At 43.9% G+C, this 17065-nt stretch overlaps 1 protein-coding gene across 1 annotated transcript in view; it reads left to right on the forward strand.

Annotated features, from left to right (window-relative positions):
- The window catches only part of LOC123138424 (WAT1-related protein At1g44800), an 18542-nt gene extending 1852 nt beyond the window's left edge, over positions 1 to 16690 (forward strand). Inside the window, exons 2-5 of the mRNA XM_044558402.1 lie at positions 1112 to 1164; positions 15567 to 15600; positions 15679 to 16350; positions 16462 to 16690. Of these exons, the coding sequence (XP_044414337.1) occupies positions 1112 to 1164; positions 15567 to 15600; positions 15679 to 16350; positions 16462 to 16690 (988 nt within the window). The remainder of the gene's footprint in view (positions 1 to 1111; positions 1165 to 15566; positions 15601 to 15678; positions 16351 to 16461) is intronic.
- The last annotated feature ends 375 nt before the right edge of the window (positions 16691 to 17065 follow it).

Below are 17065 nucleotides of genomic sequence, written 5' to 3' on the forward strand. Positions count from 1 at the left end.
CTCAAACCCAAGTCGTCGATTTATAATATGTGCCACGGACTCACACATTGTGCTTCTCCGTCGTCATGTGGCAATGTCATCCTCGGTATGCTTAAAATCTGCGGTTGTGGATGCCTCCCTCAAGCTATGTTATGTCTGCTGCACAACAAGACCTCTGTCGTCAGCGCACAGCGGCGTGGGTGAATGTGTGTGTGTGTAGTGGCTTGTGGTGGTGATGAAGGTTATGAAACAACGGCGACGTAGAGAATAGCTGACGAGGGTATCGTTCGACCATACCATAGATTCATGATCATTCTTTTGATGGTCGGACGGTGATTTGCTACCACGGGCGAGAACGGCCGAGCAATAGGCATCATGTGGCGGTGTTGTCTGATATAGATTTGACACCGTCTGCCACCTGGGAGGATGGCATGAGATTGGCGAAGCGTCCCGCCTTGGGGATTATCGTGTTGGTAATCTTCCCTCTCATGAATGGCGTTATCATGTGTGTGACATTGATCTTTCTTCGTTCAACGTTTTGTGTGGCAAGCAACTCTCGCTGGTGCTTGTGCGGGCATGGTCATCATTTGGGTGGAATCTCATTTCATGACCGCGCCTATGTAGATGTAGGAATCATGGAAAGTGAAAGCGACATCAGATAAGGGCTTCGATTTGGTGGTACTTCTTGATTACCCGATCAAAAACTATTGGATGAAAATCATTGGTCAGACCCTAGTTGGTCATATTTGGCAATGGCGATGATTTGGGTCATTAGCTTGGTGAAAGCTTTGCTTGGAGTTTGTTTAGATGTGATCTTTAGGGTGAAAATTAACAAAGCGACAGAAAATGACACATAAGCAGGTATACGTAGCTAGCTATCCTGTCTGTCTGCGGTATGTGTGCTTACGTACGTGTAAACGCACTTGAGGACCTCCACTAAGGCAGTGTGCCCTGATTGGCCACTGGTGGAGGCCTACCATGCATGGAACCCGCCACATGTCAGCTCGAAGCATGCACGGTTACAGTTCCATGCACTCGTACAATTAATTTTATTTATAGTTTCATTTCGATTCATTTTTACCTAGCTAGCTACTAGATCATCATTTCATGATAAAACGTATAACATGTGCAGGGAACGGAGGCCAAAGATGACAACCACCATCTCTACTCCTAATTACCCAGTTGGTAGTCTCGCTTTCAGGTTTTTTATAGTCCCACCTCCCACGGTTTATTTTGGTACCTCCTCCCACCTCTTCCTAAAACATCAAAAACCGAAAAAACCTCCTCCTAAGGCCCGAACCCGCACCTATCCACGTGCGACCCTCAATAGACGTACGAAGGTAAACCTGCGACAAAAAAGAAAACTACGACGGTTAACCAGCGACGAGTCCTGTTCTCAAGTGAGGCCTACCTTCCTGGCCGCCCTACGTATCCCTTCGTACCCGTCCATCCTCGCTGCCCTACGTATCCCTTCGCTGCCCTCCATCCTCGCCGCCCTCCATCCTGGTCAAGGTCGCCGCCCCGCTTCACTCGCCGTCCTCCATCCGCGTCGATCCTGGACAAGGTCGCCGCGGCCCTCCATCACTTCGCCGCCGCGCTGAACACCTCGACGATCCGCCGCGGGTCCTGGATCAGGTCGCCGCCGCCCTCCATCACTTCGTCCTTGATCCAGGATCCAGCGCCGATCCTGGCCGACGATAAGCGGACACGTTCAGGATCCGGCCAGAACACGTCATCGATCCGAAAAGCGCGCTGAACTCCTCGCCCTTGATCCAGGATCCGGCGCCGATCCTGGACGAGGATAAGAGGACACGGCCAGGATCCTGCCAGAACACGTCCTCGATCCGAAAAAAAGGTATACAAACCCATACATCCGTCGCATGTCATACATCTCAAATGCCATACAATCGCATCTCATACATCTCACAGCCCATACATCTCACAGCCATGTCATACGCCTGCGAGATTGATTTCTGTTCTACACAGTATAGGTTTACAGATGGCAATTGGCAAAAAACAAAACACAAACCATACAGACCCTAGATTACACATTTTTACAGATGGCAATTGGCAAAAACAATTTATGAAGTTGTATCCTGCATCCTGCACAATAGAATGAAATGCAATTGCAGTATTTATGTAGAATACTTGCATTATAAGAAGGTACAGAGATGTAGAAGATGTAGAAGAGACAACAAAAACACTTGCATTATAAGAAGGTACAGGGATGTAGAAGATGTAGATTAAAGTGCCATTGCAGTATATATGTATAACAATAACCCTGGCTGAATGTACAAATGGAACAAGAACATGTTGTTCTGTCCAGTAGAATTGCGAGTTTTGCTTAAACTCTGTTCCTTGATATGAAAATGATGGGATCTTGATATAAATCAATGAACTAACAAAGCCTATTACTTATGCATCAGGAGTGGGCTACCAAATTAACCAAAACGTGCTGTTCTGTCCAGTGGAATTCCAAGTTCAGTTATAACTCTATTTCTTGATATGAAAATGATGCTATCTTCATATAGATGAACCAATTCATGGTAGAAATTTCACACCAAACATGGAGATTTGTGCAAGCAACCTAAAATCTGGTGTTTCATCTTCCAGAACTAATATCTGAAACATATCAACCTGAACATCTAAAGAAAGGAACAAAACTACACAAGTAAACTGCACAGAGAAACTGAACAAACCGAGTGGCATCAAGCAAGCCGTAAACCAAGCAGACGCAGGAATAGAGAAGAGTGCCTACCCAGGCTTCAAGCTTTTACTTCTAGACTCCTAATCCGAAGGCAAGATTAAATGAAAACAAACTGGGTTTTCCTTAAGCACAACTGCGTATTTGTTTAGCACAGATGCTTCATACTTGCTCCCTCTGCTATCGAAACCAAACAAGCACCAGTGCTTAAGCAAAAAGGGTATATTTTTGCAAGCACATCCATGAGCATCTTGCATCGTACTTGCTCTGTAAAGAAATATAAGAGTGTTTAGAGCATTAAAGTAGTGATATAAACACTCTCTTATATTTCTTTACGGAGGGAGTACATGGTCTAGGACAAGCCAAGTTAAAATCAGGTGTTTGATATTTGTGCAAGTAAATCAAAATCTATTGCTTCATCTACTATACCAGAATTAAAATCTGAAGCACATCAACCTAAACACTGAGGAAGTGCGCAGAAGTAAGCAAAATAAAACTAAGCAAACAAGTGCAGGACATTGATGGCTTCTGGTTATTCTTCCTGTAGCGATGCCGTAGATATTTAGTCCATACAATATTGTAAGACGACTATGCAGGGGCAGCCGGTACTTTTGGAAGCAAACTAAAATCTGGTGGTCCATCTTCCATAACTAAAAAGCTGAAACATAACAACCTGAAAAACACCTAAAGAAATGGACAGAAGCACAAAAGGAATGGAAGTAAAATGAAACAATCAAGTGCAAGTCTCTTGTTTGGTGGCTTGTGATTTTTATTGCTGTGATGGAGCAAATATTCGCAAGACGAGTCACACGCATCACCCTAGCTAGACCAAGGATGGAGTAAACATGTTATGAATTGGAGGTTCAACTGACTAGCAAACAAATACAGTGACCATGTTGGTAAAGATCATCAAATAACTACCATTTCTGTCTTCATGATTCTGCGCATTCAGTAGTTGCAGGATGGGGAATTCAAAAAGCACGGTTCGGGAACAGCAACATGAAGATGACGTAACTACACGTATGATGCAGTCTACCATGTTTTCGTTTAGTTGCGAGAAGTGAATATATGACATTATGCATAATGTCTCCCAGGTCTTACAAGCGGGAGAAGTGATGCAGAACAAAATGCGAGCATCATACCCGTATCTGACATTGTTGATAACGTCTACTCGACGGAGTCAGCTATAATACTGTCCGGAGATTGGTTATAGATGATGCTTCACGTCCATTTCTGAAAGTGGCAGAATGCATGGTGTCTTGCAGTCCTTACGGGCGGGATAAATCTTGGAGACTACAATACAAACTTCATACCCTTACATGCAGGTATAAGACTGTGGCAAGATTGCTGCTAATGTTTCGTGCATACCGTATATTTTGTTGATTGGTAAGATGTAGGGCGGGAACCTTCAAACGAAGGGATTCCGTCGTATTCTGAGAATAATAAGGATGGTACGAGTAAGCTACGAGATCATACTCAAGGTATTCACAGGCATCTTATACAACTTCCAAATCGACATCTCCCAGATTAGCTGAATGGGCTTTGTGGTTTTTACGCTTATCGTAATGCAGATGACAAAACTTCCGAGCAGCATGCAACAGTAGCTTCATTTAATGATGAAAATAAAAACTTTGGCGATACAAGGGAGCAGTTCAACGCCCAGAGGCGTGAATCTTATCGGAAGAAAAAAGAGGAGGATATGGTCAGGTTACAAGAGTATAATCAGCCATCCCGTTCAAAGACTGGTAAGTATATTGACAAGTGATTTTGCTGACTACTCTTTGTTTCATATATGTTATAGTAACATGACTTCTTAGACTTCATAGATGGTGCATCTTATCACATAATCTTTTTGTTCTCTAACTCTCATACCTATTGTAAAAATGGTAGACCATGGGGATCTTATCAACGCGTGGAGGCGGGCATCTTATCGCCCTAAGAAGTCAGATGGTTTTATAACCCATCTAGACGAGGGGCCGATTGTTCACCGCCGTACTCTATGTGATATCACAAATGTTCAACAACCTTCATATGTGATCCCTGGTACTTATTTCGTAGATTTACACTGTCGTAAATTATATGTGCATATTTGACAATCATACTATTTGCGATTATGATTAACTTCACTTTGCATTCTGAACGCACGTGGTGGATAACTATAGGAACTAATGTTGGGGCAGATCATATGTGGGGCAGCTAATAAGACCCACGCTAGATGATAAGCACAGGAAAGATGTTGTGCGTCCCCTTTGTAATTCAAGTAAGATTAATTTATGTTACATCCTAGCATTCGTGGTTCAGCCATTTTAATTGATACTAACCAAGCGTGTCCTCTTAAAGCTACGGGACCATCATAATCTGTACCCGACTTCATGTATTAATGATTAAGTTTTCCACATGTTTTCATCAATTTGTTTAACCAGCCAACCCAACTAGCTCCAACTATACATCAGACTCGGTGATGCGAGAACACTTCGTGCTACAACTACTGTCACATCAGACTCGGGTAATCGATTTGTGCGTACTCCATCAAATTGCTGTCATTGTTATGTTTTATTGTCTAATGTCCTGATCGACATCAGATATGGTCTTGAATAACACCCAAGAAACATTGCAAAAAACCGACGAAGAACTCAAGAGAGATCGTAGAAACGCACTGCGGAGAGCTGCTTATAGGAGGAAAAAGGATAAGCTTAATCACGATGAAAACATACGTCCACTTTCGTTCTCAGGTTAAACATGATCTATATTTTCACCATGACTTTCATATGTTGTTTTGCTGCTCATAGCTAAATATTCTTATGGCGAACATCATGCTCGATGCGTACAGTTTAATGCTGCATATTAAAAAAACATATGTTTTAAATAATATTGTTTCTAACTATAGACGTCTTAAATAATATTGGTTCTAACTATGTTTTCCACATATTTTCATCAATTTGTTTAACCAGCCAACCCAACTAGCTCCAACTATACATCAGACTCAGTTGATGCGACAACCTTTCATGCTACAGCTACTGTCGCATCTGGTCTCATTAATGACATGGAGGTACAAAGTAATCGATTTGTGCGTACTACAACATCAATAGTAGTTATTGTTATGTTTTAGTGTCTAATGTCTTGAACGACATCAGACGTGGTCTTGAATAACACCCCAGAAACATTGCAAAAAACTAATGAAGAACTCAAGAGAGATCGTAGAAACGCCCTGCGGAGAGCTGCTTATAGGAGGAAAAAGGATAAGCTTTTTCATGATGAAAACATACGTCCACTTTCATTATCAGGTAAAACATGATCTATATTGTCACCATGACTTACATATCTTGTTTTGCTGCTCATATCTTATAGCCACCATCATGCTCGATGCGTATAGTTTTTTGCTTCATATTAACACCATTATGTTTTTTATAGTATTTCTTCTAACTATAGACGTCTTAAATAATATTGGTTCTAACTATGTTTTAATATCATTATGAAACCAGCCAACCCTAATAGCTCCAGCTATATAGAATTCGATGGTGACGCATCAACATTTCCCCATTCAACTTTAGACGCGTCTGTTGTCACTCATGACAATGATCTAGCTAGGAGGCAACGTGATAATGAGCGGAAAAGAAATTTAACAAACGCGCAAAGAGAGCAAATAAACGCACAGAGGCGTGCAGAATATCAGCGGAATAAGGACAAGGTATCTGTTGATGTCAGAGAAACTGTGAATGAAAAAGTACGAGAGAAGCGAATGCAACGTCGCAAAAGCATGTCAGTGATTGAGAAGGGGGGGTCAAGTGCTCAGAGGAAGTCCAATTATGCTAGGAGAAAAAACACCCCATGCAACGAATCCATCGCACTCCCACGTCCAGACCTAGCAAACTCAACCTCTGAATGTCCCACATTAATCTGCCGTGCATCATCCGTCGCTGGGGCCGCCGAAGATGATTCATCTGATGGCGACACTCCGACGAACAAGACGAATTACAATATTGATATCGAAGGTATGAAATCGCTAATGTCACTTTCTTCTGCTCATTACCAGCAACCATCTTCTAACATGCCCTTATCTCCTGTGACATTCGCAACGACGAATGTCCAGAGGACATCGAATTTTTACAAAGCGGCGCCATGGGCGATGAGCCGACAGCAGCCGAATTGATGGATGAGGAGTACTACATGTTTCGCGACCTAGGTATGGTCAAATATGAAGTAGGATAGCGTGCATCTATATTGTAGTTAAAATTTTTATTTTGTAATTTTTGTTTTGAACGTTATGTTTCAACAAATGCCCGTAGGGTCCGATCATGACAACATGGATGATGACGATGAAGGGAGCATGTCGTCTGCTATACCTAGCGATGTTGATCCATTAGAATTTGTTTACACAAACATCCCCGACACCACTCACATACTGAAGCTCGACGCAAACTGCAAACACTGCCAGGCCAAGAAGTTTGTTTCTGAGACCGACGGGTTCTGCTGTTGCAATGGCCAGATCGAACTAAAACAACCGAAGCCAATCCCAGAGCTGATGAGGCTATGGTTAAGCATGGATGCAGATTCTAGACATTTTCGGGAGAACATACGGTTCTTTAACGGTCATTTCGCCTTCACAACCCTTGGCGTCAGCCTTGATGAGAACTACACAAACATGAAGTCTGGAGTGTACACATTCCGTGCGCACGGCTCCATCTACCACAATGTGCATTCGTTCGGGCCTAGCTCCTGTCCAGAACATTTGCAGTTGTACTTCTATGATGACGACCCAACCATTACTCATCGTAAGGTGACCACCAAGCAATTGGACCAGGATGTCGTGAAGAAGTTAGTAGACATACTCAAAGAAAACCCGTACTCCCAGCAATTTAGGAGTTTGGGTGCACACAAGGACAACCTCGATGATTATAGGATAGACCTAAACACCGATAAGAGGCTTGACCAAAGAAGATATAATATACCATTATCTACTGAGGTCGCTGCAATTTGGGTTGAGGGCAACGACCTAGCAAAAAGGTTTGACCGGAGGATAACGCTTTGTGGTAACAACAACGAAAGGCATAGTATATGTGTGACCTCCGGAGCATATGACCCGTTGTCTTACCCCTTATTCTATCCAAGGGGGGAGCTAGGTTGGCATCCAAAGCTACTTAAACGTAATGTAACGGAGGAGGTTGTACTACATTCTCAACTGGTCCATGATGACGATGATGAGGATGCAGGTATGCCGTCTGCGTCCCAATTTGCGTCAAATAATATCTTATTTCTCGAATATATCCACATTTTGATGGTACTCAAACATGTGCAGAGGGCAACAGCAGGTTGTGCGTCTCTGTCAGAGACTACTACTGTTACATGCTGCAAACACGGCCCGGAATCTTCAATCCCATACTCTGTGGAGCACGCCTCTTGCAGCAATGGGCGGTTGACATGTACGTCAAGATTGAAAGTTGTCGGTTGAGGTGGTACAGGAAAAACCAGACGCAGATTCGTGCCGACTTGTATAAAGGAGTTGTTGATGCAATCACATCGGGGGAGACACGGGCAAGCGCTGTTGGAAAAAGAATAGTGCTCCCTAGAACATACCCTGGTGGCGACCGCGACATGAAGAAGAGGCATATGGATGCCATGGCAATTGTCCATACATACGGGAAGCCTGACATCTTCTTGACCATGACTTGCAATCCTAAATGGGAAGAGATAACGAATGAGTTGCTGCCTGGTCAGACGGCGCAAGACCGACCTGATATTGTGGGTCGCGTGTTCTACGGCAAGCTAGAGGCTATGAAGGACATGTTGTTCAAGAAGCATATCCTGGGTGTTATTGTCGCATATGTATATGTAGTCGAGTTCCAAAAAAGGGGCCTCCCCCACGCACATTTTTTGTTGATCATGGACTCTAAATATAAGCTTGTCGTCCCGGAGCAGTATGACCGACTCATTTCCGCAGAGCTCCCAGACAAGCATAAGTATCCGGAATTGTATGCTATGGTGGTAAAACATATGATGCACGGACCATGCGGTGCTCTCAACCCGAAGAATGTTTGCATGCAAGAAAACGGATGCAAGTGCAGATACCCACTGCCGTTCAATGAAAACACATCACAGGGGAAGGACTCGTACCCAATTTATCGGCGTAGAGACGATGGAAGGCGTGCTAAGGTCCGAGGAAAGATGTTGGACAACAGATGGGTTGTGCCTTATAACCCATACCTTCTGCGGATGTTCAATTGCCACATCAACGTTGAGGTCTGCTCCAGCATAAAGGCCGTCAAATATCTTTACAAGTACATTTACAAGGGCCACGATAAGGCTTCTTTCAGCATCGACCAACCCGACGCAGATGGTAACATTGATGAGATCAAGAGATACGTTGATGCAAGGTGGATCACCCCTCCGGAGGCTATGTGGAGGATTTTTGGGTTTCCACTTTGCGCCAATTACCCACCTGTCTTGCAGTTGCCTCTCCATCTCCTGAATATGCACAGGGTCGCATTCAATGCGCATGCTGACTTGAAGAATGTTGTGGCCTCCGAAAATAATTCAAAATCCATGTTATCGGAGTATTTCAAGGCTAACCAGGAACACCCTTGGGCTAGGCATATATTGTACAAGGATTTTCCCGGAAGCTTCACTTGGCATAGGAAAAAGAAGTTTTGGAAGCCGCGGGTCGAGCGTTTTCAAATAGGTCGCATCGTGTCTGCCAATCCTGCCGAGGGTGACCGATACTACCTGCGTGTGTTGCTAAACCATGTTACAGGCAAAACATCCTTCGACGACTTGCTCACCGTGGACGGCGTTCTATGTGGGAGCTTTAGAGAAGCTGCTGAAAGGTTGGGACTCATCGAGGCAGACAACACGCTCGACGACTGTCTTACTGAGGCTGAACAGTGGGCGATGCCATGTTCTCTTAGGAGGCTATTCGCAACCATCTTGGTGCACTGCGAGCCAGGCGACCTGCGTGGTTTATGGGATAGGCACCTCGATCATATGTCAGATGACTATCGTCGATCACGCACGTCCCCATCGAGGTGGAGTAGATGGTGTTGCTTGACATTAGGGGTATGTTGCAGTCCATGGGTAAAGACATTGTTGATTTCGCTCTTCCAAGCATAGATGATGCGTTTGACCCAACCGAGGGTGAGGCAAGAGAGGTTATCGAGGAATCAACCGTCGAGTTTGACGTGGATGATACTAAATTGGCATCTTCTCTGAACTTGGAGTAGAGGGCCGCATACGACGAGATACTAGCGGCTGTTGAACGCGGTGATGGGGGTGTATTCTTTGTTGATGGCCCTGGAGGTACAGGGAAGACCTTTCTATACAGGGCGATGCTTGCCACGGTGAGGAGCGATGGCAAAATTGGTATCGCTACCGCTACGTCGGGCGTCGCCGCTTCTATCATGCCTGGAGGCAGGACTGCCCACTCGAGGTTCAAGATCCCATTGAGTTGCGATGATGGAGCCTCATGCAGCTTCACGAAGCAGAGTGGGACCGCCAAGCTGCTTAGGATGGCCTCATTGATAATATGGGACGAGGCCAGCATGACGAAACGACAAGCGGTCGAGGCATTGGACAATAGCATGCGCGACATCATGGGAATACGCGACCGACCCTTTGGAGGAAAGACTGTTGTTTTTGGCGGGGACTTTAGGCAGGTGCTTCCGGTCGTCAGAAGGGGGTCGCGGGGCCAGATAATTGATGCAACCCTACGAAGTTCTCATCTATGGAAGGGTATGCGGCAGCTTCGGCTCATCACCAACATGAGGGCTCATAATGACACATGGTTTGCAAATTACTTGCTAAGGGTCGGCAATGGCACTGAGGAAGTCGACGATCAAGGCAACATACTACCCCCTGAAGACATTTGTCTCCCGTCTACAGGCGAGGTTGACGACCTGGAGAAGCTTATTCACCACGTGTTTCCGAGTCTAGATGACAACATCTCTGATTCAAATTACATGACATCTCGAGCAATCCTTTCCACGACAAACGACAATGTCGACAAGATAAACATCCGCATGATAGAGCGTTTTCAGGGAGATGAAGTAATATACCATAGCTTTGACAGTGCGGAGGACGACCCATATGGCTACTACGCTCAAGAGTTTCTGAATGGATTGACTCCTAACGGTCTTCCTCCGCATGCACTCAAGCTAAAGCTGAACTGCCCTGTCATACTTCTAAGGAACATTGATCCAGCAAATGGGTTGTGTAACGGCACTAGGCTTGTTGTTAGAGGTTTTGAGAGGAACACCATTGATGCAGAAATCGTGATTGGACAACACGATGGCAGGAGGATCTTCCTTCCTCGAATACCTCTCTGCCCATCTGAAAATGACATGTTTCCGTTCAAGTTTAAGAGGAAGCAATTTCCTATAAGGCTTAGCTTTGCTATGACCATTAACAAGGCTCAAGGGCAGACAATCCCGATTGTTGGTGTCTACCTACCCAATCCCGTGTTCTCTCATGGTCAACTCTATGTTGCTTTGTCTCGAGCCACCGCAAAGAGAAACATAAAGATACTCATTCAGAAGGAGAAGCCGAAGGAGAAGTCCAACAAGCAAAAGGACAATCCAAAGAAGCGAAAAAGACCGACCGTGTCATTACTGACCTCGATGAAGAACATCGTCTACAAGGAAGTCCTTACAGGCTAAAGTCCGGTCTTAATAGACCGGCAGGTTATGTAATGACACAACATTTACTCTTCTGATGGTCAAGATTTATTGTAATTCGTTTTTTTACATATATCTTTTTTATTTGGTATTTTGATAGTTGTAGGTATACTCCATTTAGTTGAGCTACTAACTGCATTTCAATAATCAGCCGTCATGTTGGCACCATCATCGTTGTTATATCTTTTCTACTATCGCAATGTTTATGGCAGTGTACATGTCACCCACCATAGTATTTCATGTGTAATATGTGATTCAGATATAATGATTGGCCTGAAAATACCTGGAACGTGCAATGAAACTTTTGTTTTACGGCAAGTGATCATGTCCATTGTTATTATTTTGATATTTTGATAATATGGTTGAATGTAAATTTATTGGCGTCCTTATTATCCCTGTATGTATCTGATAGGTCAGAAGTATAGGATTACGATTGGTCTTAATTATAAGACCAACACACGCAGAACGGAAGTTTGTGCAGCTTTTCAAGATATATTTTCCATATGTACATCTAATAAAATAATAAAATGGTAGCCTGCGTTCTTGCAAATATGTTCAAATGCCCGTGCGACTATGAAAAAAGATTGATTACTTGTACTTTCATGCGTCTAAACTAATTATTTATCAGTTCAGTTCAAGTTTCATTTTTATTTTTTGCATTGGTTCATGTACCTTCATTAGTTTACTGCGGATCTGAAAGAGTTCTAACCTAAAAAATTGGACAAGGCTGCATTAATCTAGGACCTGGCGAGGATTGGTTCAGATATCAAGCATCGTTCTGCAGTATCTTAAGGACGCTTGTTGGGCTGAGGGTGGTCGACTTATAGGTTGCACCCAGCCAAGACGATTGTCTGTGCAGGTATCAACTGTTTAAATGTTCATCAAAATGTGTATCGTTCTCTAGATGCCATGTAATACTAGGTTTCTCTTTTTACCTTCTGACATGGGCATGCACCAGATTATTCTTTTGGGTACGTGCCTAGCAACTAGCATGGCGAGCAAGGATCTTAGCTAATTATCTAGAGCAAGCTTCTGTATTACTTATGGATATGCTGGTGCAACATGAATCAAACCCGGTCAACATGAATCTAAGAAATGAATTATTAGAGATAGATAACTCCTAAAAGATAAGCTTGGAGGACTTTTGCAGAGCTCCCAGCCACGGAGATTTATCCAGCTTCCACTTTGTTACCTAGCCGTTTGTGATGACAGGGTTGCCATGTGGTAGTGGCCATAGTGCCCAAAAGTGTGTCTGTAACAGGAGACTTCATCCTGCAAAATTATTCATGTGCTCCGGCAGTGATTTCTAACATCCTATACGGAGCAGTCATCTGATAGAACCATGCCTGTACTAACTAGAAGATGGGAGCTGAACTTTTGTTTACTGCATTGGTATTACTAATTTCCATATGTTTGAATTTTTTTACAAGGTAGGGGTTGCGTTATATTTTACATTTGTTGTCAACGTATTTTTTATGTAATACTATGTCACTACTATATAACACTGATTTTTAGCGTAGATATCCATGAAGCCGGCCTCATGACACTTGACGAAACACGTGCGTACGTCAATGGTGTTGTTCAAGTTAGGAACAATGGAGACTAGAAGTATCTGTGTACACCCGTGCACAATTTGTCTTAGATATAAAAATATATGAACGCTTTGCATGCATCATTTTGTTGCCAATTGTCACATTATGAAGTGTTCACTAATGTCTTGGAGGTTTAATAATATGTGATATTCAATAAAAAAAACTATTTAACAGTGTCGTCATATTTCGGAGCCATATACTGTGAAGTTCTAAACTATATATTTGACTAATATATATTTGATGACCAAACTGTCAATAATGGACTTCAAATGGTAACCTGTCTACTCTCATTTGAGCTACACGTATGAATCTCTTTCAGTGTAGGTTCAAAATTTTTAATATACAGTGCAACGCAAAAAGGAAAATACGTTTACCTTGACAGATGCTATCGCATGCTATCATGCATTATGGCATTCCAAATATAATATAATTTATTTTGTACATGGAATCAAGGACTGCCGTATGCCCGTGCGTTCTGTTTCTTTCTACACACGGAAACAACAATACTTCAAGTGGCGCGGGCTTTTTGATCGTGGTGAGGAGGACAAAAACGGAAGAAGAAAAAATGTTGTGTTTCTTTATATTTCTGGAACGCCCGTGTTTGACGTATATTTGGGAAATAAATTAATTGTTTCTTACTATATATCTGGAGGCAAAGTTTGGAAAGGAGACAAAAATTAGGAAATATATAATCCGGCGTTGATACATCGGCCGGGTGGAGCATGCAACCAAAATAATTTTATTCCATGTTTTCGTATAGTTTTTGTTATGGGATATTGTAATTACGAAGGATATGGGCCACCTTCCGAGTACATGCCCACGATTCCTCCCGGCCAAGATATGTCAATTAGAACTATAAATATCCTTAAAGTCATTTCCTTCCAAAACGTTATAGTGTCCAATCTCCGTTCCGGCCTACCATACGTTCAATGTGTTTCCCAGTGTGGCCATTAATATTCCCTTAATCGGATTTGTTTATAAGGAAAGTTAAATTATGGATCTTCCGAAAGGGAAAGGAAGACATATATAATAGATATATAATCTGGCGTATAATTATTTGCCCAGTGGAGTATGGAAGAAAAATATATGCTTGTCCTTTTATTAGCAAGGATTTGTAATGGAAACATGCACGGATGGAATGATAAGGGGGACCTTCCAATCCATACAACATGCTAATGCGTCACCGAAATGGTGCCGGACGATTCCCCTCCGACACTCATATATATGGTCCGGCTGTGAGTCTACCATTGTCCACTGCCCCCTCGCTCGCTCGTCCTGGTGCTAAGACGACTTTCTGCCCGTGCCAATGGCTGCAATGCCGATTTTTGATGGAGTGAACGACGCAGTCGACTACGTATACAACTACCGCAGCCGGTCCGGAGCTCGACACCCGATGCAATGGGCTTAAGTCTTAAGAAACTTCAGTGTGTACTTAACATGGACCAGCCCATGGACAATGATTGCTTCAACACCGCAGTGCGTATGCTGGCATGTGACAAGGGAGTACTGTTTATAGACCCTCCTGTACACTACATGGATCTACGATTTTGTGTAAGTTATCATAACTCTTCATTCTATGTGTCATTAGTATCAACATGTTGAAACAATATTTCGTTTTTTTGCTTAGTCCATGATGCTAGAGTCAACACGAGGTCAGAAGTTTTGCGAGAAGCAAACTATCCAGACGTTAGCAACATTATTTGATAGCTGGCCTGGGATGGACAACGACATCTCATCGTGCAACAAGGTAAGAAAAATAGTTTGTCCATTGTTATCATGGTTTATTGTTTTTTCTAATAGCCCCACTTGTAGATTTATCTTCCCTATGCATCTATCGGTCGATACATCTTGTACGTCATCGACAAAGAGGCACGTCGTCTATATATTATGGATCCTATTCAAACATCACAATCGTTAGAGGAAAAAAATATGAGGCATGCACGGAAACTAAAAAGTTTTGCAAGAGATTTCAAAGAAGCGATCGAAATAAAGCTGCCTGGTTGGAATTATGATATATCTAAATGGCAACGTTTATTTCCGTCCGATGTTCCAACGAGTATAGACGGGTAATGAATTCATAACAAAAACATTTACTTTTGTTATAACTATATTTTTTATATTAATAATTTAAAGTTTTACAGGAATGTGTCTGGCTATTTTGTTTTTCATTTTATGCTCTGGTGGAACGGTAAAGAATTGGTCAAGCCGATTTGCGCGGTGGGTATTGTCCGTTACATGTTTTAAGACCTTCGGCGTGAAATTTTCATGCTAACTACATGTATTGTTTGTGTAGGATGGGTATGAATTGAGGAAGCAGTTTTTTTTATATTTGCTAAAACGTCGTGGGAATGAAGCTAAAAGAAACTTTCCTGACATTGTGAAAGAATTTCTTAGGCGCATCATCTAGATATTAATAGTTTTGTAATAGATGTTTAGTTGGAACATCGCTCAGTTTGTTACATGGACATGACATTAATTTTTCTTTATGTTATCAATTTAATTTGCAAAAATGGACTCCAGGTATTAAATAATTGTGTTTGAGTTATATTCTTTGTACGTGTGAAAGACCTATTGTAACTCTTTTAAACTATATCAAGAGCCCGTGGCAACGCACGGGCACTCTACTAGTCTTCATAAAGATTATGTGGCTCGCATTTCTCGAGTACGTCCGTATATATGGTTAATTACACATAACTCTTTCTTAATTACCGCTGACACGTAGGTGCCCATTGTCTCTCAGGCCGGTGCTCGACCAAAACGTGTACTTCATGGGCGCGAAGCTGACCTCGGCGGCGTTCGCGACGGCGCTCCTCAACACCCTCCCGGCCGTCACCTTCATGTTGGCCCTCATCCTGCGCATGGAGAAGGTGCGGCTGCGGAGCCTGCACAGCCAGGCCAAGATCGCCGGCACGGTCCTCACGGTGGCCGGTGCCGTGCTGATGGTCCTGTACCATGGCCCTGCCGTGCGGTTCCCGTGGACTAAGGCCCATCACCACGCCACCATTGGTGGCCAGGCCGCCGCCGCGCGGGACTGGCTGATCGGGACCATAATGCTCATCGCCTCCTGCATGATCTGGCCGGGCTTTTTCATCCTCCAGGCCAACACGCTGGGGAGCTACCCGGCGGAGCTGTCTCTCACGGCGCTCATCTGCGGCATGGGCTCGCTGATGAGCGGCGCCGTCGCCCTCGTTGCTGAGCGCGCCAACACCCAGGTCTGGGTTATCGGCTTCGATAACCGCCTCTTCACCGTCGTCTACGGCGGCATAGTGTGCTCCGGCGTGGCGTACTACTTGCAGGGCGTCGTGTCAAGGCAAAGGGGCCCGGTGTTCGTGACGGCCTTCAGCCCGCTCAGCATGGTCATAACCGCCGTCATGGGCTCCATCGTTCTCAAGGAGGAGATCACTCTCGGAAGGTACGTACTACATTAGTGCTGCCTGCCACCATATCAAAATGGACCAGGATAGATAGACATGCAGCAGGGAAACGTTCCATACTAATGACATCATTTCCTTTGTGCTTTCAGTGTAATTGGTGCAGTGATCATCGTGACAGGCCTCTACTTTATCATCTGGGGCAAGAGCAAGGACGAGATCAGCTGCCCCAGTCAAGTTTCCGACGTCAGCGTCAAGGGAGCCAGTGAACTGCCCTTAACCTCGGTGACAAGCGGCCACGGCCACGGCAAGCAGTACGAGCTCGACAACGGCAACGGCGGCCATGTCGACGTCGAGACGCCGACGACCAATGGGCACTAGTAGCCAAGTAGGGATCGTGTTATACGTCCTCTTGTTGTCCATCTAGCTTTTCCCCTTGTACTGCATAGTCCATCGATCGGTCATGCATGGAGACGATTTTTCTCTCTCTACTTTCTTCTTGTCAGCTTCTCCCTAGCTACGATCTTATCATGTGACTATGTGAGAATGAGCAAGTGCTGGTTATAGCATTTCCTGTGATGGTTATACTCCCCCAACCCAAAATTTGCTTCTAGTTTGAAAGAGTTTGGATTGGATGACGAAAAGTGTTTGTACCCCGGCAAAGGACATATAGAGGCGATTTGAGGGTCTGTGTTGGAGATGCCCTAGATGTACAAGGGTATGTATCAAATTCGAACCATGAGAGCTAACTGGCGA

Source organism: Triticum aestivum, chromosome 6B (genome assembly GCF_018294505.1).
Source record: "Triticum aestivum cultivar Chinese Spring chromosome 6B, IWGSC CS RefSeq v2.1, whole genome shotgun sequence".
NCBI classification, from domain to species: Eukaryota; Viridiplantae; Streptophyta; class Magnoliopsida; order Poales; family Poaceae; genus Triticum; species Triticum aestivum.